Genomic DNA, 25,897 nt, shown 5'->3' with positions numbered 1-25,897 from the left:
TTACAAATTTAATAAACCCATTATTTTTAGTAGTTTGACGAATATATTTATTGCTCGCAAAACAAGTTTGTCACGGATATGGTTAAGATATGTTTTTGTCGAAAGTGCCGAGCATAAACTCTGGGTTGTTATTGTTGTGGGAGAGTCATGGCGTCTTACAGTAAGCTGACAGATATTTTCTCCATTCAGAGCCAGCTAGATTGTGCCTTAGAGGACTCGACAACTCAACAAGAGAAGGAAAATCTCGTACATCAGTATTTGCACAAAATAGATGAGAAGGAAGATTTAATCATACCGGATTTTGAAGATGGTAAGAGTGTAAATGAACTCAGTGGTGATGAGTGTATTTACAGTACCGGTATTTGTATCTTATGGGAGTGGATTTAAAACTTCACCCCAGTCATAGATCGATTTGTGGTGTTAGATAAATGACTGTCATCATGGAACATGACAAGCCAATTACAAATTGTTGTTTGCTGTTTACTGCTGTATAATATTGTATTGAATCAACAGTGAGTGGTAAAGCTGTAGCAAGTGATCTAATGCATATTCGGTAACGTTAGAGATCCGAGATATATATTAGTGATCACCCATTGGTTTGTAACTAGGGCCCTCAGTAGTTTTCCAAAGAGGTCTTACGATGACTTAATTTTTTTAACAATATAATTATGTTGACAGTCCTAGTTTCTGTTTATAATATATTATATAGTTAGGACCTCTGAATCTAAAACTCACATTTTTTTAAAATCTCTAACCATTCCATTGTTATTCTGCAGGACTGGAATGGTTGAACACAGATAGGCCGCTGTCACTCAGGAAGGAACTGTCAGGCAAAGTGGTGGTGCTTGACTTCTTCACCTACTGCTGCATAAACTGCATGCACCTACTTCCTGATCTACACCATTTGGAGCAGAGTTACTCCATAGAAGGTATATACACAGAGCTGTTAGGCATAGGGGCTTAATTCTGGCATGAATGTAAACGAGGATGTTTGTGATGGAGTCTGTTTGTTGACAAATGAAAGACAAAGAGAGCGTAAAATTAAATATGACATCTATCCTGACTCCAATGGTCATTATGCTGTATATTACATCATTAGGTAAACAAAAAGCATCTTACAATATGAAGCCGCAGTCAATAGCCAATCAAGATAAATGTTTCTTGGCTGTTTTACTTTGGACCTTACACATATCCTATAGTAGATTGTGTCCAGGGTTCCCTGGGATAGAAGTCAGAGCCTTTTGAGCTTGATAACTATTTTCTTCTGGTCCAGCAACACATTCCCATTATCTCTTAACTGTATCGGATATGAGACTTAAAATATCCAGAGACCAGGTCGAGGGCAGGGAGTTTCACATAGATACACCATCATACTGGCCTGTGGCTTATTATAGCAGCTCTGCGTCCAGTGCTATCAGCTCCAGCTGTCAGTAGCCCATCGGTAGCCGCTTCTGTGGGATCATCCGGGGCAACTGGCCAGGCAGCCGTCAGCCCACTCACTGGCATATCTCACACATACCTCATCTTGGCACTTCTTTTGGTACATTCCAGGGGCGTAGAATTTAGTAGGGACACTAGGGACGTGTCCCTACCAATATCCAGTGACACTGATATATCCCTAGCAATAATTTCGATCAAAACTTAAAATATATTTATATATTGATGTCCCCGTCCCCACCAATTTCAAAATCAAACCTACGCCACTGGTACATTCTGTTACCGCTGTTCTGTTACAGAAGCACTCCCCACCCCTCCTCCCAGTGTCTCATTAATTATTAGGGTTAATCGCTGATTATATCACAGAGCAGTGGCCTTTTATTATTACGCAGAGCCTTTGTTTTTACTCCTGCCATTCAAGTCACATATTCTACTGTTGGTTCTGGGAGGTTATCAATAAATCAGTTCAGATTTGTTCTTGCCCTGCCAGTATTTTCAAAGGCACCATCACAACGTTGTGTGTTAATAAAACATTCATTTTAAATGGCAAGTTACGATAGTGTGCGAGAGTTCTTTATCTGCAAGGCACCATCACAAAAATGCATTTTATTTTCAGCAACATATTTTATATGCGTCAGGAGAATATATTTATATTTTTCATTTAATGTAAAATTTCTTGTACAAAACAAAAAACAACCTATTTATTGTTTTATTTCACACAAGTCCAAAAGTAGACCGAGAACCCAATCAAACAGATTAGAAAAAAAAATGTATTACTCATTTATTTATTGAGAAAAAGGATCCAGTTTTACATATCTGTCAGTGGCAAAAGCATGTGAACTCCTGCTTTCAGTATCTGGTGTGATCACCTTGTGCAGCAATAACTACAACTAAATGTTTGTGGTAACTGCTGATCGGCATTTAAGCCCATTCCTCAGTACAGAACAGCTTCAATTCTGGGATGTTGGTGGGTTTCCTCACATGAACTGCTTGCTTCTGGTCCTTCCACAACATTTCAGTTTGATTAAGGTCTGGACTTTGACATGGCCATTTGAAAACATTGTGTTGGTTCTTCTTTAACCATTTCCTTGGTAGACTGGGGTTGTTTTCTTGCTGCATGACCCACTTGAGCTTCTGTTCACGGACAGATGTCCTGACATTTTCCTTTAGAATTCGCTGGCATATTTCAGAATTCATTGTTTCATCAATGATGGCAATTCGTCCTGGCCCAGATGCAGCAAAACAGGCCCAAACCATAATACTACTACCACCATCATGTTTAACAGAGGAGATAAGGTTCTTATACTGGAATGCAGTGTTTTTCTTTCTCCAAGCATAACGCTTCTTATTGAAACCAAAAAGTTCTATTTTTGTCTCATCTGTCTGCAAAACTTTTTTCCAATAGCCCTCTGGCTTGTCCACATGATCTTGAGCAAACTGAAGATGGGCAGCAATGTTCGGAGTTGTTTGGAGAGCAGTGGCTTTCTCCTTGCAACTCTGCCCTGGACTCATGAACATTAACATGGGCCAACGTGAGATAGGCCTTTTGTTGCTTAGAAGTTACCCTGGATCTTTTGTGACCTCTCAGACTATTACACATCTTTCTTTTGGAGTGATCTTTGTTGGTTGGCCACTCCTGGGGAGGGTAGCAATTGTCTTGTATTTCCTCCATTTGTACACAATCTGTCTGACTGTGGATTTGTGAGGTCCAAACTCTTTAGAGATGGTTTTGCCATGATACACGTCCACAAACACGTGTTGTGAAGATCAGTCTTAAATAGATCCCTAAATAAAACAGGGCACACAATGACACCTGATTATCATCCCATTGACTGAAAACATCTCAGAACAGGTTATATAAATCAGCTGTTAATCCTAGAGCTTCACATACTTTTGCCACTCACAGATATGTAATATTGGATAATTTTCCTGAATAAATAAATGACCAAGTATAATATTTTGTTTCAGTTGTTTGATTGGGTTCTCATTGTCTACTTTTAGTACTTGTGTGAAAATCTGATGATTTTTTTTTTGCGTCATATTTATGCAGAAATATAGAAAATTCAAAAAGGTTCACAAATTTTTATATTTTCAGTGTGTGTGTGTGTATATACATAATGTATATTCTTCTAATGTTCTCAAGACCTACAAATATATGCATTATCAACAATTTTAAGTCATAATGACAACACAGCACTGGTTTGATGGAGCAAACAACAGTCGGAACTGAACTCACTCACACCGAAATCGAGCAATACTTGTTGTTGAGACCTGCATATTTTCCATAATTTACACTCATATCTCACTCTCATAATATCATCATAAGTAGAAGTGCTGGTTATACAATCCATTTACTTCCCTGAGGGGACATCAGCTGGGGAGACATGAAGAAAACTACAGTAAAACATTGATCACATTTTAACTAAGCTTGGTATATTTCAAATGCATGTATAGGCAGAGGGGAAGAAGGCTAAAAGCATACTGAAATGGGACACTCGTCCCCCGTGCGTGTGCTTCCCGCCTCTGATGCTGAGCCTATGAATTTTAATCTTCTAATGGACGGCTGAAACCGGAATTTAAAAACCACCATCCGTCTGCTTCAATCTTAAATGGTGGCGTTGCATAGCCCAGGGATACAGAATGGAGGAATGTCACTTCCAGTGACAAGGCGGAGAAGTTCCGCTGACATTTTTGTTAAATTAGACAGTCAAGCGGAGTGATCGCAGACTATAGCGCAGTGCAGGAGACTGGAACAAACAGAGAAACGGAACGCATTGGTTATAATGGGATGCCTGGGGGCTGCATGAGCTCTCAATCAAGACCCCCGTGTTTTCCTTGATTGGTTTTAACATTCTGCATGCAGTAGCCCATGTTAGGATGTGTACCTCTGGGATTCTTATACTCTCATTTCTTTAAAGGGGCCTACATTTTCTTCATTTTTTTTGTAGCATTTAATTTTCTAAAGTCCACTTATAACTAGTCGAGGTTTCTTGCACCAAAGGTTTTGACCTTTAAAGGTTTGACCTTTTAAAGGTCTGGCTCACCCATAAATAAAAATTGTCATCAGTTACTCACCCTCATGTTGTTCAAAACCCATAAGTCTTTGGTTCATCTTTCTTTCTTTTTTAATGAAATCTGAGATAACCAAAACGGATCTAAAAGTTCTACAAGATCTAAAAAGGTCACAAAGGTATCATCAAATTATTCCATATGAATCAAGCAGTTTAATCCAAGTCTTGTGAAGAGCTATGATCTATTAAAATGATGAACAGATTTAATCAAGGATGTATTAGGTTAATCCTTATTTGGTCAGACATAAGGGCCCTCATTTATCAAAAGTGCGTACACCAAATTTCCAGCGTACACCTGGCGTACACCCAAAACCACGGTGACTTTGAGATTTATCAATATGGACGTTGGCGTACGGCACGCTCAAATCCTACGCCAGCTCACGAGGTGGTGTACGCACATTTGAGTTAGTGCGGAAATGCGCAGAAAAATAATTCCTAACACCACAAAATGCACTGACAAACTAAAAGATATTATATATTATGACCCACTGTAAAACAAAAAAACAACAACATAGTAATTATAACCTTCAGTGTTTATTTTTGTGCAACATGGACTTCAATGTTTAATTTGTGTGACTTTACCAAAGCATTTGATTTGTATAAGCATATGTATTCCTTCAGTTGCGAGCCTGTGCGCTTTACCCTGACGTTTCATGGTTAGGCCGGCAGGTGCGCACGGACTGGGTTCGGTAACAAAAGGTTTTCAATGACCAAAAAATAATATAATAAAAAATACATTCTTCATCTTTTAAATAATAATAATAATACAAATAATAATAATGACATTATTCTTCTAAATAACAATAAGCGTCATTAATAATACAAATCATACTAAGAAGAATATTACAAATTGTCATGCAATTATTAATGTAAATGAATGGTACTCCACATCACATCATCATCATCATTATTGTACACCCCAATACATGTAACGTGATTCGAAATTGAATGCTAATTCAAAAGACGTGCTGTAAAATATTGCATTGTGATAGGTCATTTCGGCTCCACGTCAGAGAAGTTTCTCTTCTTTGCCGTCTTCCGTGTGTCCATGGCGTAAAATGAGGGCGTGGGGGAAGCGGAGACTTGAATATATAGGGGCGTGTTATTCTAATGACGATCGTTTTCAGCCGCGGCATTTATCAAGGGCAGGTATTGCGTACACCTGGATTTCAAAGGTACGCACAGCTTCATAAATCAGGCGGTGAGAGGAGTGTAAGCATAATCTTACGCCAACATATACGCCCGTTTCTACGCAAGAATGATAAATGAGGGCCAAGGTGAGTAAATGATGACAGAATTTTCATTTTTGGGTGAATAAACCCTTTTAGGCCCATTCACACCAAGAAAAATAACTATAAAGACCGTTATAACGAAAACTATATTAGCATCCACAACACAATAACATTATGTTTATTATAAGCGCACGCTTCAGTTATGTCATCTGTCGCTTTAAATGCTCAATCGCTTTAATTTCAGTTGGACATTGGATGGCTGTCAAATCTGAAAGTGATTTCAAATATATCGTTCCTCTGTGTTGTTATCGTTATAGCTGTTGTGTGGACTTCTCTATTCTTGTAGAATTAGAATGATTATTTAAACTTTATAGTTATTGTTATAGTTACCGTCCGTTTGTGTGAATGGGCCTTTAGTGTCCTAACCAGACACTGCATAAAGCGTCAAGCAATCAAAGCTTTTCCATTTTGTCATTTATCATGCGACCTTGATAAGCAATGAGTGATATGACATTGCCAGTTGCTTAGTTTTTCTTTTTGCAGCATTGTGTTGGGTAGCCACACCCACTGTGAATCCCATTGGTCCAAAAACACACTCATCATAACTGTATGTTATAACAAATTACTTGTCGCTGGAACGTACCCCGTTCTGTATATTAGGACACAATGTTAAACTGCAAGTTTGTGCTACTTTATCAAGGCTTCTATATGTAAATTACCTATGTTATGGCTGGCTAACCTCTTTGCATATCACTTTGCATAACAAGGCCCCTCCCAAATTATGTTGCCAATATTATGTGGGTTTTTTTTATATGATATTATTTCTGCTTAGTTTCCTTCGGGAGAGTGGATGTGAGGGAGTTTTACAATGTGATTGTTACAGTATGTCTAGTACATTGAGGTCTTTTATATCAAGTAAAATCAAGTTTTCATGTCCCCTTTACAGACAATTTTGTTCCTGATAGACTTTTGTTGTTCTTTTACTGAACGTTTTTAAAAGGAAGGAACTGTGACTCATAAAGAGTGAAGTTTAGTACTGCTGAAAATATGCAAGCGCTGACACTCGGACAAAAGATGGTTCTTTGAGATTTTCAGTGTTCAAGGGCTCGAATAAAACGTGTCAGAAGCATACACCAACGCAACATGCTTCCACGCATTGTTTGATGAGATAAGAATGAACAGCTTTGTGTAACCTGAATAGATTTTCTTTGAATGATCCAAAAAAAAAAAGTCTCCACAAAAACCAATTAGGCAAAAAATAAATTTAAATACTTAAATTAAAGACATTTTCCTTTTGATTTAGGGCCAGACTGATAGATTAAACAGATTAAACATTTATTATTTCATAAACGTTCTCTATAAAGGACCTTTTTAGAATAACTTTGAAACCTAAATGTACCTCAGGGCGTTTTAATAAAAAGTATTCTAAGGCCAGCAGGTTTTGGTAGGATTTTTTTTTTCATCCCCATTAAAGAGAGTATCAAGTGCTATCTGATAAAGCAGTCTGAATTTGTATTGTTTTTAATATTTTCATTCTTTTAAAGTCAGGATCACTTGCGTCACAAGTCTTTTCTTCTCTATTGTGACTTATATTCGAGTGAAGCGGCTTTTCGGACAAGAAAATATTTAGGATAGGACTTGATTTTGTCCATTTGGAATTGATTGGATCGTTGTGGTTTGCTATTACTGTGATCTCATGTGAGTGACAGGTTGTCTCGCACTCGTTCCGTTAAACACATCATCACAGAGAAGAGCTGTTGCTGCAAGTGGGAGGGGAAGTTATTTTGATTAAAGAATATGAGGGGACATATATATTAAAAAAATAATGAAGTGCACGCATACAATATTCCTTAAAAAGACAAGAATTGTCCATTTTGATTTTGATTTTCTAAATGTGAGCTGCTGCTATTCAGCATCAAACCCTCTATAAATGCTGTATATTGCATTTATCTTCTTTTCCATCTCTGCAGACGGTCTGGTTGTCGTAGGTGTGCACTCGGCTAAATTCCCCAATGAGAAAATCCTACAGAACATACGCAGTGCGGTGTTGAGATATGACATCACCCATCCCGTAGTGAATGACAGCGATGCTCGTCTATGGCAGGAGCTGGAGGTGTCCTGCTGGCCCACACTGGTGCTGCTGGGACCCAGGGGAAACCTGCTTTTCTCACTGGTGGGTGAAGGTCATCGAGAACGGCTCTTCCTTTTCACTGCTGCTGCCCTTAAGCACTACAGAGAACAAGGGCTGCTGAAGGACCACGGTGTGGGAATCAGACTTTATAGAGACTCCCTACCTCCCTCCATCCTCTCTTTCCCTGGGAAAATAGCCATGGACCCCAGTAGCAAGCGGTTGGCTATTGCCGACACGGGACACCACAGGGTTTTGGTGGTCTCCAATACTGGGCAGGTGCTGCACTCTGTAGGGGGTAAGACCTGGTAATACACACTTTTTGAGCAGAGTTACCAAATTCAGCAAGGATGCATTCAATTGATCAAAAAGTGACGGTAAAGACTTTTACATTGTTGCAAAAATTCTTTCGATTTCTGAAGGATCATGTGACACTGAAGACTCGCATCACAGGAATAAATGACATTTTAAATTATATTACTTCTTTCAAAAACATGAAAGTGTATAATATATGAATACATTACATACATCTTTTGATTAATAAAAATAGTAATTTGATTTAGTAGCAGTAATGTAATTAGTGGTTTTACATTTTACGTGATTTTATTTCTTAATTAATAAATAAATTCCCATGCATAATCTTTTTAATGATACATATTAAAGCAAAATGTCTGAATGTCTTTGCTGGAAAAAGGACATTCTCTGTAGCTGTTTGGTGTAAAATAATGTGCAAATGGCATCCTGTATTAATTTAATGTGAAACGCAATTCTATTGCCGTAAATATTGGATGGTTTCATAATATATGGGGCAGTTGGCAATGGCAGCCCTATTTTTTTGTATAGAAAGGCTGCTATTTTTCTCCTTGGTGAATGTTTTGAGGCTATTTTAGTCTACAGTACTTTTAGACTGGTTTGTCTTTGCCCTTTTTTAGGTCCCTCAAGTGGGAGACGAGATGGAAATTTGTCTGAGGCACAGTTCAGCTCCCCACAAGGGGTGTTCATAAAGGGAGACACGGTCTACGTGGCTGACACTGAGAACCACCTTGTTAGAAAGGTAAATCAGCAGAATCAGGTCAAGCTAGTTCTGCTGGCATCTCTAACCCAAATTCACTCTGATTGGTGCTTGGGAAAAAAGGCGCCATGATAGTGCTTGTGTCTGTTCTCAATAGAATTTGTCTTTTTTTTCTTCTTCTTCTGCAGATCAACCTTTTAGAAGGAAAAGTCTCGACCTTAGCCGGCATTGGCGTGCAAGGCACAGATAAAAAAGGCGGAGCACTGGGACCACAACAGCCAATCAGCTCTCCCTGGGATGTTACCCTTGGCAACACAGGTACTTTTACTGGCCATCCTCTTCCAGTATACTCTGCTCCTGTTTAGAATAAGGGTCACTTTGTCTTTTTTTTTTTTTTCTACCTTGCTCATAAAATTTAATATCTTGTGAATCTGCGTTTTATTATTCTGCCGGGAGCATTTTATACGTCCCTTTTTCTCCCTCTCACATATTCTTCACATCTTCTCTCTATCTGTCTGGTCCATCTTGGATTCTTTAATCAGGTTGTTCTCAGAAGTCTTCGCTTTGTAGATACTACACTCGCCTTTGATTTTCACAAGTGTGTATGGTGAGGGGTGCAAAAAGATCTTTGTTCTGCTAAAATGGCCTCTTGTTGTTTGGCTGCAGCCCTGAAGTAAATTGTGTGGTCTGTCAGTTGCTAACCAGAGACACAGAGCTGAATGTTGTGGTGTCGCCTGAGTTAAACCCACAACACCAAAGAAAAAGAAAAAGATATGATCAGAAAGCACTCATGTGGCTGTGGTTTCGATAAATGGTGCCTCTAACAAACCGTTTCGTCACAGATTGCCTCTTTTTGTTTTGCAGTAATATCTTTATGCAGAGCAAGATGTCCCACAGGTCTAGACAATTTAATTTCACATGCTTCTAAAACATTACTTTACATTGAAGCCATTATTAAATCACGCTGCATTATTCAGTCATATCGTTCCATTAAACTGCTGAAGAAATGGATGTGATTAGCATTAGCTGACCAAGAGACGTTTAAAGTGGTCTGTGTGTTGTGTGCCTGATTTAGTCAGTGTGTGTTTGGAGCACATTCATTGAGTCCCCGCTGTGCATTAGGTCCGTTCCCTGATCAATCGGCTGTTTTCTTGGAGGTTCTTCTACTGAAAAAACAAGATATCATTGTATGTGCCTATCACTTTTCCTTTCCTTTTTCCTTTCTTTCTTATGTCATTTAATGCAGCAATAAATTTAAATGTTTTTTATTTAAAGTGGTCATAAAATAAAATTTCCTCTTTTGAATAAAAGCTTCCTCCAGTCCAAAAGACCATTTAATAACTAAGCTGCAAGTGCTCCTCGTTCCAGATCGTTGACGTCAGAAAGTTGATCAAATTAATATATGGTCGCCTACATTTACACATCAGCATCACACTATGTTCAGAAACTGGCACTGGCAGGGACAAGGGTTAGGATGTATAACATTTTTCATAAACAAACCAGAAGATGATATTACTCTGTTTGGCAAACTAACAAAGAAACATGACTCTCAGTGTAAAAAAAACTAGTCCATGAAGTAAAGTGCCTAAGACAGCTACAGGGAGACGGGAGGGACAGCTGTCGTCCTTGCAGTGCCAAATCTTGTGTAACCAATTTGTCCCCTCAGGTCAGATGTGTTCGAAGACTTACAGATGTTTTGGTGGAAGAGTAGGGTAATATTATCAACAACCTCCTCTTTGTTCAATCAAATAGTGGTTATTCTATTTCTGTTCATCAAATGTCTGTGAAATTTGTCTCAGTTGTTGAATCTTTTTTTGTTACTTGTTAAATATTTACACATGTTAAGAAATTTGCTGGAATTAAAAGCAGTTGAATGTGAGTGGATGTTTCTTTTTTGCTAAATTAAAAAAAAATATATATATATATATACACTCACCGGCCACTTTATTAGGTACACCTGTCCAACTGCTCGTTAACACTTAATTTCTAAGCAGCCAATCACATGGCGGCAACTACGTGCATTTAGGCATGTAGACATGGTCAAGACAATCTCCTGCAGTTCAAACCGAGCATCAGTATGGGGAAGAAAGTTGATTTGAGTGACTTTGAACGTGGCATGATTGTTGGTGCCAGAAGGGCTGGTCTGAGTATTTCAGAAACTGCTAATCTACTGGGATTTTCACGCACAACCATCTCTAGGGTTTACAGAGAATGGTCCGAAAAAGAAAAAACATCCAGTGAGCGGCAGTTCTGTGGGCGGAAATGCCTTGTTGATGCCAGAGGTCAGAGGAGAATGGCCAGACTGGTTCGAGCTGATAGAAGGGCAACAGTGACTGAAATAACCACTCGTTACAACCGAGGTATGCAGCAAAGCATTTGTGAAGCCACAACACGCACAACCTTGAGGCGGATGGGCTACAACAGCAGAAGACTCCACCGGGTACCACTCATCTCCACTACAAATAGGAAAAAGAGGCTACAATTTGCAAGAGCTCACCAAAATTGAACAGTTGAAGACTGGAAAAATGTTGCCTGGTCTGATGAGTCTCGATTTCTGTTGAGACATTCAGATGTTAGAGTCAGAATTTGGCGTAAACAGAATGAGAACATGGAACCATCATGCCTTGTTACCACTGTGCAGGCTGGTGGTGGTGGTGTAATGGTGTGGGGGATGTTTTCCTGGCACACTTTAGGCCCCTTAGTGCCAATTGGGCATCGTTTAAATGCCACGGCCTACCTGAGCATTGTTTCTGACCATGTCCATCCCTTTATGGCCACCATGTACCCATCCTCTGATGGCTACTTCCACCATGTCACAAAGCTCTAATCATTTCAAATTGGTTTCTTGAACATGACAATGAGTTCACTGTACTAAAATGGCCTCCACAGTCACCAGATCTCAACCCAATAGAGCATCTTTGGGATGTGGTGGAACGGGAGATTCGCATCATGGATGTGCAGCCGACAAATCTGCGGCAACTGTGTGATGCCATCATATCAATATGGACCAAACTCCCTGAGGAATGCTTCCAGCACCTTGTTGAATCTATGCCACGAAGAATTGAGGCAGTTCTGAAGGCAAAAGGGGGTCCAACCCGTTACTAGCATGGGGTACCTAATAAAGTGGCCGGTGAGTGTATATAGTGTATACAATGTAAAGTATCATGTCACAGAAGACTGGAGTAATGGCTTTTGAAAATATAACTTTGCCATCAAAGGATTAAATTACATTTTTAAATATTTTTAAATAGAAAAGTTATTAATTGTAATAATATTTCACAATTTTACTGGTTTTACTATATTTTTGCTCAAATAAATGTAGCCTTGGTTCGCATTATAATGGGCATTATGATATTTTTAAAGTAATTTATTTATTTCTACACACATCCACACATGTATACATATATACATTTATTTAATCATTGGAATAATAAATTATTGGAAGCTCAAGTAGAATGAGATCATCTGAAGCATTTGTTCGTATAGTACAAACCAATACCTACTGTAATATTTTATATTTGCCACATCATATTGTTTCCTTAACCATCTTGCTAAATAAGTCTGGTTTGCATTTGCCCGTTTTACTAAGTTTCCTCCTTGAAGTTTAATTGTAATGTTGAAATCCTGCAGCACGTCTTTTGTCATTCATCAGATTTGATCCACTTTGGCTCATTCTCTGTTTTTACTTTTTCTCTCCATCTCCGATCCCTTTGAAAGTCCAGCATGAGAAGGAGAGTTCTGGTCCCTTCCTCCCCATGTCAATCCTTCTCAATTTCTCTTTCCCTCACTGTTTCTTTCCCTCTGTCTCACTCTTTCATGAATGCGTGTAGTTAGGCTCCAGCCCAGCAAAGAAATTGTCCCTGATAAGCGCAGTACCATTAGAGGTCTATTGTTAGACACAAGTACAGAGCCCTTCATTTCTGGTTCCTCTAAGAGAAAATGCATTGCAATGCTCTCAAGTATTAGTGCCCCTCCACACAATTCTTAAACTGATTTCAAATGTCAATTTATCGGTACAGGTCACTCTGTGCTTTTCTATTTCCAGTGCTCTAAATCATTTCGGTACTTTGTCTTTTTCCACGAATAAGATACAAAAATAGGGTCACATTTTTTTTCTTTTTCCACAAAGGGTCAGTAAAATGAGGTACACATGTTGGACAAAATGTCACCTTATGTATTCTTATTTGTATAATTACATTAATTAATGATTAGTAATCGTATAGCTTATTTATTTACTTTTAACATAACTAAATAAAATTAACAACAAATATTTATTATATATTATTTGTAATATTGCAATAAAAGAAAAATGTTCTGTAATCAACTTTAGGCTTCTTTATTAACAATTATTAAGTTCAAATAAAATATTGCACTGATATAATATGATATAATAATATGATATAGTACTTTTTCACAGTCTAAATAGTTTTCTATTTAGCCACAAATATGGAATTGTTCCGTTTATTGCTTTAAAAGGAGTAACGGGACACATGTGTGAGGCAGTTGGTCGAGTCTATCCCCTACATCAGACACCATTATTACTTTATATAGATATACGCACTCATTTACAATTCGGAATGACCATGCATGCATTGATTAGACCTAATAAAGTGATCTTCATGTAGCCCAAAAGGATCAAATGTGAATACGAAGTTTGTACGTGTTTGAGATTGAGATCTTGTTTACCCTTGTTTCATACACACTTGACTAAGAATTTGTTCTGTTATGTTTATCAAGATTATCAACATCAATATATTGTAGAAAACGTAAGATGTTTACCCTTTGATACCGTGTGTTTGTGTTTATGCAGGTGGTGATATATTGTGGATAGCCATGGCAGGAACGCATCAGATCTGGGCTCTCTTCCTGGAGGACGGGAAGCTTCCCAAAGGGAGGTGAGCTCTTCTCCCTGTGTACTCCTCATGTCAGTTCTGTACAGACAAGGCAACATTCATGTAAAGAGGCCACGGGACAGCCCAAGTGATGTCATTTTCTGGGCAGCCACACAGTTCACTGTTGGCGGAAATCGTTCTGATCGTCCTGATACAAAGCGAACCCTTAACTTTGTGTGCTGTTAGCTAGTGTAACATTTCTCTTGACGTTTTTAGAGTCGTTGTGAGAACTGATAACAGTTTTATCTCAGATAAAGAACATGTGTGGGGGGAAACTACTTTATTAAATATAGTGATTTTGTTTTAAGACTTTTTGGCAACATTTGTTTTTGCTCTTACATGCTATTAACTCCTAATTGTGGATATTTTGTCCATTTTATCACAATTTCGGCTTTTCTTTTAGAGTCAGCCAAATTAAGAGCTAAGTAACTGTTCCATGTAATCAGTCTAATCAGACTTATCCATCTTTATCTAATGCCTTTTCCAGCGACAGCAAAAAAGGAACATGTGTGTGCTTTGCGGGCAGTGGGAATGAGGAGAACAGAAATAACTCGTACCCTCATAAAGCGGGACTGGCCCAGCCGTCAGGCCTTGCTCTTGCCCCAACAGAGCCCTGGGAGTGTCTCTTCATCGCAGACAGTGAGAGCAGCACCATTCGTAGCCTTTCGCTGAAGGACGGAGCAGTCAAACATGTGGTGGGGGGAGAGCGAGACCCTATGGTAAGCCCTACCTGTCATGTTTCCAGGTCAACTCTCTAACATGTTAAAGTGTTTCTCATCCTTTAATGTTTTATGCACCAAATTTAAAACTTTTTTCCTTAAAAAAACGTATTCATCCCTTAAAATAGCTTGAATGTAACTCTACACCCTTGCCTCATTTAGTATACGCGGTTCTATGAATATGCAAATTAGCCCCGCCTCCACTCACTCACACCAGCTCTGAGATCCAATCGTTGACGATCACACGTTGACGTGATTGGTTACAAGGTAGTTTGTGACGTCACAAACACCAGCGATTTCAAACCGTTTTTTTGAGACTGTCTTTAGTTCACTGCAGTTTTAAGGAGAAAATACCACATAGACATATAAACAACAATAAAAGCTTGATTTTCACCACAGGGGGAATTTAATATATTCAAGTGATTTTAATAATATTAATACTAAATGATATCTAGTATAATAGATATCAATGTTATTGTAGTATTGTTTATAAAGTATTATAGTGTTAATTAATCATTTAAATTAACTTTTATTTTTATATTTTCGTTTTTTGTTTTAATTTTAGTTTAGTTTTCAATAATTTTGTTATATACTTTTGTCAATTTTATTAGCTTTTGCTTTTAATTTGTTTTATATTTCAGTTTTAACTTTAGTAACTTTAGTACTTCAACTTCAACTTATTTATGATAGATATCATCTACCATTTATCATTTTCATTAGTATTTATAAAGTCACATTTAACCCAAAAACCATCAATACTATGGGTAAAAAGCTCATATATAGAACAAGTAGAACCTGTACACATTTTTGGTTGTTATTTTAAACAGGTTGTTTACATGTAGATTAAAGCTTATAAACCTTCTTTTTTATAAAGTTTTAAATCTATTAAGTTTAGAACTTTCTTCAAGTTAGAACTTCTTCATACATTATTTTTGTTTTGTGGAACAATGCAAAAGCTGCCGGGTTAATGCAATGACTTCTAAAACAATCAGATACAAAGAAAGAAGTGTAAAGCTGTTGAACTTCTGTTTTTTTGGGAGGACTCGGCTCTTTGGTCAAGCAGACCTTTATTTCTTCTGATCAGTATCAGATCATTTCTCAACCCTTCTGAGCAATTTGTCTTCCCTGCACATGCTTTATAAGGGAAGGAGGGTGTTTTTATCCAGTTCACTTTAGGAAAATCACACCACATGGAGAGAGTTGAATTTTTATGGGGTCATACATTATCACAGTTGATTGCAAGTCACATTTGCATACATAAAGCAGTTTTTTGAACAAGTTTGATTGGCACTGCAAGATCCCAACCCTTGCAGGGAGTAATGCAGGGAGACGTTTAATAAATAAAGTCGTGGAGCAATTTTTATCACTTAATGAACCTAGGCGATTTGAATGAGAAACTGTTTTTCTCCATTTCTTGGAGCAGTCGAGACATTTTTCAGATCTGCTAGATTTCCTTTGAGTCTGTCAGAGAATGAGAATGGATTGGGTTTCACCATATTTGGTCACTGGATTAATGAGCTTTTTCTTTCCCCTTGTGATGTTCAGTGACTTATTTTGTATATTAGACCACCACAGCGCTGTGATTGAGTAAATATACAGAAAAGGATCATTTATAGGTTTTTAGTAACGTTGTTCTCATGGGTAAGCAGTCAAGAAATCACGCATGGCCCTTTAAGATCATGTTTTCTTTATGTTGAGCAGAACCTGTTTGCATTTGGGGACGTTGATGGAAAGGGCATAGATGCAAAACTGCAACATCCATTAGGAGTGTCCTGGAATGAGGACAGCAGCCTCCTCTATGTCGCAGATTCTTACAATCACAAGGTCAGTCTTTCTGCACCGGTCACACAAACCTATATACAGTGTGAGTGTGTGTGTGTGTGTATTTAATAGGTAACTGGAAATTCTGTCATTATTTACTCACCCTCATGTCGTTCCAAACCCTTAAGTCTTTCGTTCATCTTTGGAACACAAATGAAGATCTTTTTAATGAAATTTGAGAGATTTCTATCTCATTATTGACAGCCTAAGCAACTACCTGTCAGCTAGTTGCTACTAAAGCTACTAAAAAGGTAGTAAAGACATGATTAAAATATTCCATGTGACTCCAGTGGTTTAACCTCAGTTTTATGAACGTGCTTTGCAGCATAATATTTTGTAAATAAAGTCGTTTTTTCTTTTGCGCAAACAAAGCACTTGTCGCTTTATAAAATTGAGGTTAAACCACTTGGGTCACATGGATTACTTTTATGATGTCTTTATATTACTACCTTTCTGGGGCTTGAAAGTGGTAGTTGTGTAGACTGTCAATGGAGGGACAGAAAGCTCTCAGATTTCATAAAAAAAAATCTTCATTTGTGTTCTGAAGATGAACAAAAGCCTTACGGGTTTGGAACTACTTAAGGGTGAGTAATTAATGACAATTTTAATTTTGGGGTAAACTTACCTTTTAATTATTCAGGATTTATTTGCCTAAATTTATTAAACTATAGTGCAGTGGCCCCAATATATATTTAAGCAGCACTTAAGCAGCATTTTAAAAATTAATGTTATTTGATTAAATAAAATATCAAACTAAGTTTTAATGAAATACAGCTTGAACTTTTTAAACAAAACATTTGACAAAAAAGGGAATTATTTTGTGTGCATCATCCCTGTTTTATTTTATTTTATTTTATTTTTCTCTCTTCTTCCACTTTTTATTTGGGAATCATGCCACTCAGTTAGTTAAGCAACTTGCAGAACATGTTGTACAATACATATTGTCATAAAATGTTGCAAGTTTTTAAATGGGCGAACACCTAGTTAAACTACCAATGGTCAAAGAGCTTCTCTGTTGCAGATCAAAGTGGTGGATCCGAAGACTAAGCAGTGCAGATTGCTGGCAGGCACAGGGAAGGCTGGGAATGGGATTGGCCCAGGCTTTCTGGAGTCCAGCTTCAACGAACCCGGAGGCCTATGTGTGGGTGAGGGAGGAAAGCTGCTGTATGTGGCAGACACCAACAACCATCACATCAAAGTCCTTGACCTGGAGACCAAAACGGTCTCTTTGGTGAGTTCCCATATGTGGGTTGTCATTTGACAGTTGTCCTTCTTAATAATTGTCTCATTGTTTTCTCTAATTTTTTGCACCAGTTTCCCATTGCAGGGAAACCAGAGGTTGATGCTATCCTCACAACTGCTACCAGCAACACGCATGCTGTCAAAAAGCTTCCCAAATCAGCCCCAGTTCTCACCATGCCATCAATCACGGTTTCTTCAGGGCAGTCAGTCACTCTTTTGCTGAAATTGGCGCTACCGACTGAGACTAAGCTGACCGAAGAAGCACCTAGTTTCTGGAGCCTTTCTGCAGAAGGTACAAAATAGGGCTGCATGATATTGGAAAAAATGATATTTAGTTTTTCTGCAATATGAAAAAATACAGGAGGTTTCACCAAGTGACTTAAATAGGACTGTTTGGAAAGAATGAATCATTCTTGAATGATTGGGGTGACCAAATTTGAAAAGCAGAATTTTTTTTTAAGTGCAAAACCTTTTAGGGCTGAACAATTTGGGAACAACTTGAAAATATTGTGTGTTCATTCATACTTGGGTTTACTATTTACAAGAATCAACTCAAACCATAGAGTTAAAAGGGTGGTATAATGCCCTTTTCACAAGATGTAAAATAAATCGTTGATGTCCCCAGAGTGTGAATGTGAAGTTTTAGCTCAAAATACCTCATAGATATGTTTATAGCATGTTAAAATCATCACTTTTTGAGGATGAGCAAAAACGCACCGTTTCAAGAGCTCGTGTGTTAGCAGATCCGATTACCTCACACAGACACACTGAAAATTTCAAAAACGTTTAGCCTTTTATGTTCAAACTAGAGTCAGACAAAGATGGAGAGACTCAAGAAGTGACAACATGTAGACAACATTTCTAAATGGTTAGTTGATGAATTTAGGTAGCTTATGTGTAGTTATCTTCTAGTCATTGATTAGCATATTCTGTCTTGATAATCTATAAAGAAATCATCTATAAAGAAATTAATAATATTGTACTGTAAAAAAAATGGAGTAAAACAATTTATTTTATTTTTACTGTAAAATTACAATAATAATATTTACGTCTTCATTTTCAAATAGTTTACCATTAAGCTTTTATTTTGACAGCTTGCCTGCCTTTACACGACCCCATTTGTAACTAAAAATTCGGAAAAAAATTATGCGTTTTGGCCGTTCATTTACACGACAATGGGCCTAAAAAGACAAACTGTTGAAAACAGGTTTCAAAGTGCAAGTTTTTCAAAACGTTAACATCATGCACATGCATATTGTGTATTTAGTCTATAGGTGCGTATTGTTTCTTTACAAAGTGACATTGCCAACTACTAGTCTGACAGCATAATACAGCGTTTTTAACCATTTTGCTGGTCCATATGAATGGGGATCATTTTCCTTCGTCTGTACAAAGGAAAAACTTTTCCGTTTTTAGTACATCGCTGACATGTAAACGTACCCTCAGAGTAAAAGCACTGAATGTTCATTTGCATGTGTGTAGCTCACAGTAAATGAACCAAGCCCTTCTGAGACTGAGACTTTATCATAAACTACACGTGTTTAAATAGCATGCTTCATTTTGAATCCGGTAGCACAAGTATTTACTTAATTAAATCGCAGCCCATATCACAATATCAATTTTTTCCGGTACATCGTGTAGCTCTAGTAGTACAAAATCAAATTTATCGAAAAAGAGCATCTTTAATTCCAATCCCTATCCATGAATATTATATAAAACGCATTTATTTACATGCGGTTTTCGCACCTTGTATATTATTCCTCTGGGGCATCTCCGTGGGGTGAACTGTAGTGTTTTGTTTGCTGGATTGCTGTTCACACATTTTCAGCAGGCTTCAGGGACCAGCTGGCCGTACTGGGAGACAATCCAAGGATAAATAAACAATTCCTCTATGCATCCCAACACACGGTCAACCCTTCATTCTATCTTACCCTTCGTATCTCTCTCTCTCTCTTTTTTTAGCGTCATCATTTCTGCCTCACTCTCAGTCCGTCTGCTGCAACATTTGTCTTTCCTGTTGTCTTTTCTCTCAGTTCTTCTTCACAAAAACATCAATCCCTTCCGAACGCACATCTTCCACGATTGATAATCAGCTCAGTCACCAGAGACGACTTCTGCTCATCACTCTGGTTGTTTGTCTCCGCTCTGCACCAGAACGTTTTACCATCCAATAAACAAGCACCTAATTAGTTTACGAAAGTGGTCGTAGTTGAAGTGACAAAAAGTCCCGGGGGGGGCTACGCCGCATAATTAGAACAAAGATACCCATTAGGACCCCAAAAAAAGCCTGACTGTCTGTGGGCGTACAATTCTCAGAAACGGGAAATAATAGTTCTGTCTGACTTTGATTGATTGACTGTAATTATGCACCACATTACCGTGAGTGCTTGTTTGTGGGTGGCTTCGCGTGTGTATTAGTTAGCAGTGTTAATTGTTTTGTGTGTTATATGTAAATACAAGTGCGAAATGAATTCTTGTTTTCTAGGAAAAATATTATCATTATGTAAATAGTTATATCAGCAGGGTCAGAAATTAATGGAGACTGGGGAAAGTGCCATCAAGGGTAACAGAAAATGACTGATTAAATTGATCAAAAGAAACAGACATTTATAACGATACAAACGATTTCCATTTCAAATATGTGCTGTCTTTTTGAACAAAGAATCCTGAAAATAATGTATCACGGTTTCCACAAAAATATTAAGCAGCATTGATAATAATGATAAATGTTTCTTGAGCGCCAAATCAGAATATTAGACTGATTTCTGAAGAATCATGTGACACTGAAGACTGGAGTAATGATGCTGAAAATTCAGCTTTCCCATCACAGTAATAAATTACATTTTAAAAGTATATTCAAATATTATTTTTTTTAAATCTATTTAAAAATGGTAATAATTCACAATATTGCTGTTTTTACTGAATTTGTGATCAAATAAATGCAGCCTTGGTTAGCAGAAGAGACTTCTTTTAAAACATCAAACATGTTTTAATATTACCAACCCCAAACTTTTAAATGGTAGTGCATATTTTTATATTTTTAATAAAAATGAACATACAATATACAATGTATGTGATGCTTATCTTCTCCTCCAGGTGGCCGATATTGCATAAGCTCAGTTCCGTGGGTCTTTGCTCGCGTCCTCTCCTGTTTTAGCTCTCACTGGGGATTATTTGATTGGACGCTGTCCTAATTCTATCTGGCACTTGTCTTGGTAGCCTGCCCTTGATTCAAGGCCAGTGACACACACCTGGTACACGCTGCAGTGCAGAACCATGAACTAAAGGCATTTCCTTTGACCACATATATGAGTTTGTATGCATTCTGAAAGTCCCTATCAATTGCCTGAGAAATATTTCATTGCCTTGGCAGGTGTATATGTGTTATTTGACACCCAAACATATGGTACTTCAGGAGCCAATGCCTTTCAAACAAACATCAGCCAGAAATGTCAAACGTTAAATGTTGTTTTCCTCGGCAGGTAATGAGTGGTTACTGGAAGGGCGAGCTGTGACGGGGAGCATCGGTGAGCTCTCTGAACCCATCTCGATCGTCTCATCCATCCCAGTGGCCCCCGCATCCCCAGACCCAACGCTGAGGCTCGACGCCTGGGTCTACTACTGCCTTTCTAAGGGCGGGGCTTGTATGATGAAGGCAGTGTCCTTCAGACAACCTCTTCTGATCGGTTCCACATCCCAGGAAGGTTCTGTTGCTGTGACGCTCAAGCATGCCTTTTAAAACAGGCGTTTACAGTTCTTTAGGCATATTTTAAGGGATAATTCAACCAAAAATGAAAATCTTGTTATTTACTCACCCTCATGCCATTCCAAACCTGCATGACTTCATTTCCTCCTCCTGTGGAATACAACTTTTTTTATCTCTACACATTGAAAGTCAATGGGGTCCAAGGGGGTTGGTTTGGACCCCATTGACATTCATATAATGGATTAAAACTGTTTCCCCACTTTTTTTTGTCGTTGTTGTTGTTCCGCAAAAGAAAGACAGAACAACATGAGGGTGAGTGAATGATTTTTAGGTGAATATCCCATTAACATTCTAATCACTTCCTGTGGCTAACACATACTGTAGTAATCAGACCTCACACAGGCTTGTCATCACGCTAATGATGGATCGCAAGTGCTAATTGCAGAGTCAGGATCTGACTGTTAAATCTTGACAAAATATTATACAAAGTGCCTCGCTCTCATCAGCAATATATTCTGTGGTTCTGCTAGGGACTTTTCACATGATTAAGCTTGTGTAATGCCTTTGTTTAATAGCCTGATATCTTTATCAGCCATCTTCATTCACTCAGTCACATGCTCTCACACAATAATATTCAAAATGATGCAGTGTAGTGTAAAAATGTAGCCTGTCAGCTGCTCCGACAGCCCTTCATGGTTGGTTTGGCTGATATTATTATTATTATTACTACCTTTTTTCCCACACTGTTTTTTTTTTTTTTTTTTTTTTTAGCCATATCATACTGTAAGGAAGTCTTGTAAATGAGCAATCAGACTTAATATAATTTTTATTGGCATTATTTGTTTACCAGGCTTAAGTGTCTTCACAATGAGCAATACACTTTATATGAATAAATATAAAGAATTATGTGCCATGACATTAATTTCAGTGTTCAGTCTTTTGCTAAATGGAATCATGAGGCATTTACATCTACATATGAATGTTTTCTGAAATAATAGCCTATCAGTGCTGTTAAGCATTAACAGTGGAACTGCAATGTATTCATAAAGCTGGCTACATCATAGATCATGTGCTTGCAGATCATGCACTTGGAGAGTGTGAGCGTGAATCAGACCAGGTGATTCTTCTCGACTCTTTTCAGAAATGGCCACTAAAATTGTTCTGTTTCTGTTTTTGCTTGCTTTTCCTGTGGCAGTTCCTGCCCATAAATTATTTAATATAAATAAAATGCATCTTTCTCCCTTCTGAGGGCAGCTCTTTTATACAACCTCCAAATTCTGCACTTTAATGAATTAATTGGATGCAGTGGTCTAATAAAGTTTATTTTCCCAGCATTTTGTGTTCAGCGTTTTCATATTCTCTTCACTACACGCAAGGACCTATGCATTCATTGTGAATGACAACAGACCATCTGTTCCAGCAGAGATGTTTCATGGTACATGTTACACTTTTTTCAGTGTCACTTTCAAATAAGGTTTGATTTATGAACATAAAGCATTAGGAGTCATGAACAAACATTTATTAATAATTTATAAATATGCTACTGTTCATCGTTAATTCATTTGTTCAGTATACATTCATTTAACAATTCATAGAAAATTAATCTCAAAATTTTTAAAATGTAAAAGTAACGAAATCATTTATTAAATGCTGTAAAACTATATTTTTTGGTTCATAATACACTGCTGTTCACAAGTTTGGGGTTGGTAAGTTTTTTGAGTCTTTTTATTTTAATATATTTAAATTAATATTATTTTTTCTTGTGATGGCAAAGCTGAATTTTCAGCATCATTACTCCAGTGTTCAGTCACATGATCCTTCAGAAACCTCTAATATGATGATTTGATGCTCAAAAACATTTCTTATCAATGGTGAATTTTTTAATTTTTTTATTTCTTCTTTTTTTGCAAACCATGTAACATTTTTCCAGGATTCTTTGATTAATAGAAAGTTCAAAAGGACATTATTTATTTATAATTAACTTTTTTTGTAACAAATGTAGTGCAGTAACTGATTATATGACTACAATTTGTACCCAGTAGCCTACTGAGTGTACTTAATTCAACGTAATGCACTAAATTGTTATGCCAACCGCCAATAAAAGAAGAAGAAGACCTTTCAACGTGATGACGTAGTTCCCTTGCAGATCAGCTCAATCCGAACAATTGTATTTAAAAAAGTATATATATATATTAAATGACCTATCGTTTCGCTAGATAAGACCCTCTTCCTCAGCTGCGATCGTGCACAGCCCGTTGAAGCACTTCAAATACCTTTGAAACTGCATTTGGACTTCAAAACGTTGGTTGCCATTGAAGTCCATTATTCGAAGAAAAATCCAGAAATGTTTTCCTCAAAAAAACGTATTTTCTCTTCCACTGAGGAAAGAAAGACATGGATATCTTGGATGGCATTGGGGTGAGTAAATTATTAGGAAATTTTCATTTTGAGGTGAACTAATCCTTTGAAGTGTTAATATTTCAGTAATGGTCCACACGCATACACCTGATAACCATGTGCTCCATTCACTGGAGTGTTTGGCAGTCTGAAACCAGTATTGCCACCACGCTCCATTTCCTTGGCTTAATGTTCTCAGCAATTACAAATAAAGCTGAGCTGTGAAAATATATGCTTTGTGCTGTTGAATGTGATCCTCGTAATCTCTCAGCAAACACTGAACCCTATCAAAATGTTCATTTCCACTCACAAGAATCCCCCAGAGAATTCTGCAGCGCCCATTACGACGCAACAGGCTAATATTTAACCAGAAAGCACATTACGAATCAGAGCCCGAGTCCATACGCAGGATTAACAGAAGCGTAAATAAGAAATAGAACATTAGAATTGAACAGGCAGTCAATCAGACAGCTGCTTTTTGACACATCTGCCTTTATCACAACAGCTCCCAGCAGCAGTGAAAGAGCATTTGCACACTTGAGATGATTACACACATGCAAATATCAATGTAAGAATTTATGGTTTGTTTTTTAAAGACATTCTTCACAAAGTTTATGGGAGGGGGAAAAAGCAGCATTCTCATTGCCAACAGCACTGAAATAATCTGGAGAAGAATGCCATGGGTGATTGAGAGAGGCAACAACAATCTGGTGATACTGTGAGTGTTGGTTGACAGAAACGTCAGTCTGTAAAACGCCCATATAAGTCTTTCAGGTCCAGTTATGATTCCACGACAGGACTATTAACCCTGGTTGACTTGCTTCAGTCATTTTTACGTTTGAAAGCACACACCAAATGTGGTTAGCTCATGTAAAATCTTACACATTTTCTCTGGCCGTTCAGTTGGCAACACAGTCCGCAAGTGCTGCACCTTTTACAACGTGAACAGCGTTGGAGACTGACAGAAGAGAAGAAATCTTTGAATAAAGTCGGGTTGTTTTTTGTTGTTTTTTTTGCACACAAAAAGTATTCTCATCGCTTCATAACACTCGCGCACACACACACACACAAAGTAGAGCGGGTAAGCAGTCTGCTGTCCATAGTTGAGACCAAACAAAGTTTTTATCCTCAGTGCAGGTGATAAACAGGAGGGATGCTGGGAAATGTAGATTTTGACTAGATGACTGTTGAAGATGGAGAGCGTACGTGACAATGGTAAGGTACATACCGGTAGTCCAGTTCATAGTAAAAGTGAATAGTGTGTGTATACACTGTAAACAAATCTCGATGTATTTTCTTTCTTTTTGGAGTTTTACTTGGGCTCAAAAGTTTAGATAACTTGGCCTTGTCCACACTAATACGTTTTTATTAATGAAAACGAAGCTTTTTGAAGAAGCGGATAAATTTGAAAACGCTGTTTTCGCGTTGTTGTGTGGACTGTCAAAACGTAGGAATTTTGAAAACGATGATGCATGTTTAGTCATGTTACGCATATTGTACCAATAGATATCCTATTCATTTATATTGGTGTATTGTGCCTGTTATGTGCCATTCCCTTTCACACAGTTGCTAAAATGTTACTTTGCACACTCTTCATATCACAGTCCTGCAAAGATGACAGAAAATGTACTCACATGTTTGCTGTCCTGAGGCAATACATGAGATCAGCGTTTTAGACCAAACATATGTAACTGAGTGCGACCTGGACGCATCAGTGAATGGTGAGATATTTTGCTAAATAAATTGATCCTGCCCGAAGAATTGCGCGATAACCGTTGTCTGTATCATCTTAGTGAGCTTTTGTGAGTTACGCATGCGCAGTAAGGTGCATTTAGCGTTTTCCGATGTTTCAGAGTGGATGAAAAACTTTTGGAAAATGCCTGAAAAAGCTAGTGTGGACAGAGATTATTGGATTAACATCCAGATTATTGTAGACGTAGCCTTTGTCAAATTTAAATAAGTTGGACAACATTGGTTTATCAGTTGGATAAACAGTAGCCTAAATTGCGTTTAGTTTTCTAAAATCAATTTAAAAAAATTATAGCCTACACTTTTTTCAGTGCATGTCATTTGGGAGACAACTACAGATTTACATTGACGGAAGGACGACACGTAGCAACCACATAATGCGCTACAAATCACCTTTAAATTACATCATAACCACCGAAGACACCCTTAGTTGCACATGGGAAAGCACCACTCTAGTGTTTAATGTAGTGTAGAGTTCTCATTAACCATGA

At 37.7% G+C, this 25,897-nt stretch overlaps 1 protein-coding gene across 1 annotated transcript; it reads left to right on the top strand.

Annotated features, from left to right (window-relative positions):
- The first annotated feature begins 117 nt into the window (after nucleotides 1–117).
- Nucleotides 118–22,594, top strand: nhlrc2 (NHL repeat containing 2). The gene is made up of 11 exons (XM_056268928.1): nucleotides 118–310; nucleotides 777–929; nucleotides 7,711–8,166; nucleotides 8,801–8,922; nucleotides 9,069–9,198; nucleotides 13,691–13,775; nucleotides 14,260–14,491; nucleotides 16,193–16,315; nucleotides 17,334–17,543; nucleotides 17,627–17,846; nucleotides 21,037–22,594. The coding sequence occupies exons 1-11, from the start codon at nucleotides 148–150 to the stop codon at nucleotides 21,291–21,293; spliced, it is 2,151 nt and encodes a 716-aa protein (XP_056124903.1). The 5' UTR covers nucleotides 118–147; the 3' UTR covers nucleotides 21,294–22,594.
- The last annotated feature ends 3,303 nt before the right edge of the window (nucleotides 22,595–25,897 follow it).

This window comes from Rhinichthys klamathensis, unplaced genomic scaffold, assembly GCF_029890125.1.
Source record: "Rhinichthys klamathensis goyatoka isolate OS25496 unplaced genomic scaffold, OSU_Roscu_1.1 h1tg000277l_1, whole genome shotgun sequence".
In the NCBI taxonomy this organism is placed as follows: domain Eukaryota; kingdom Metazoa; phylum Chordata; class Actinopteri; order Cypriniformes; family Leuciscidae; genus Rhinichthys; species Rhinichthys klamathensis.
This window is presented reverse-complemented; position numbering and strand designations above follow the sequence as displayed.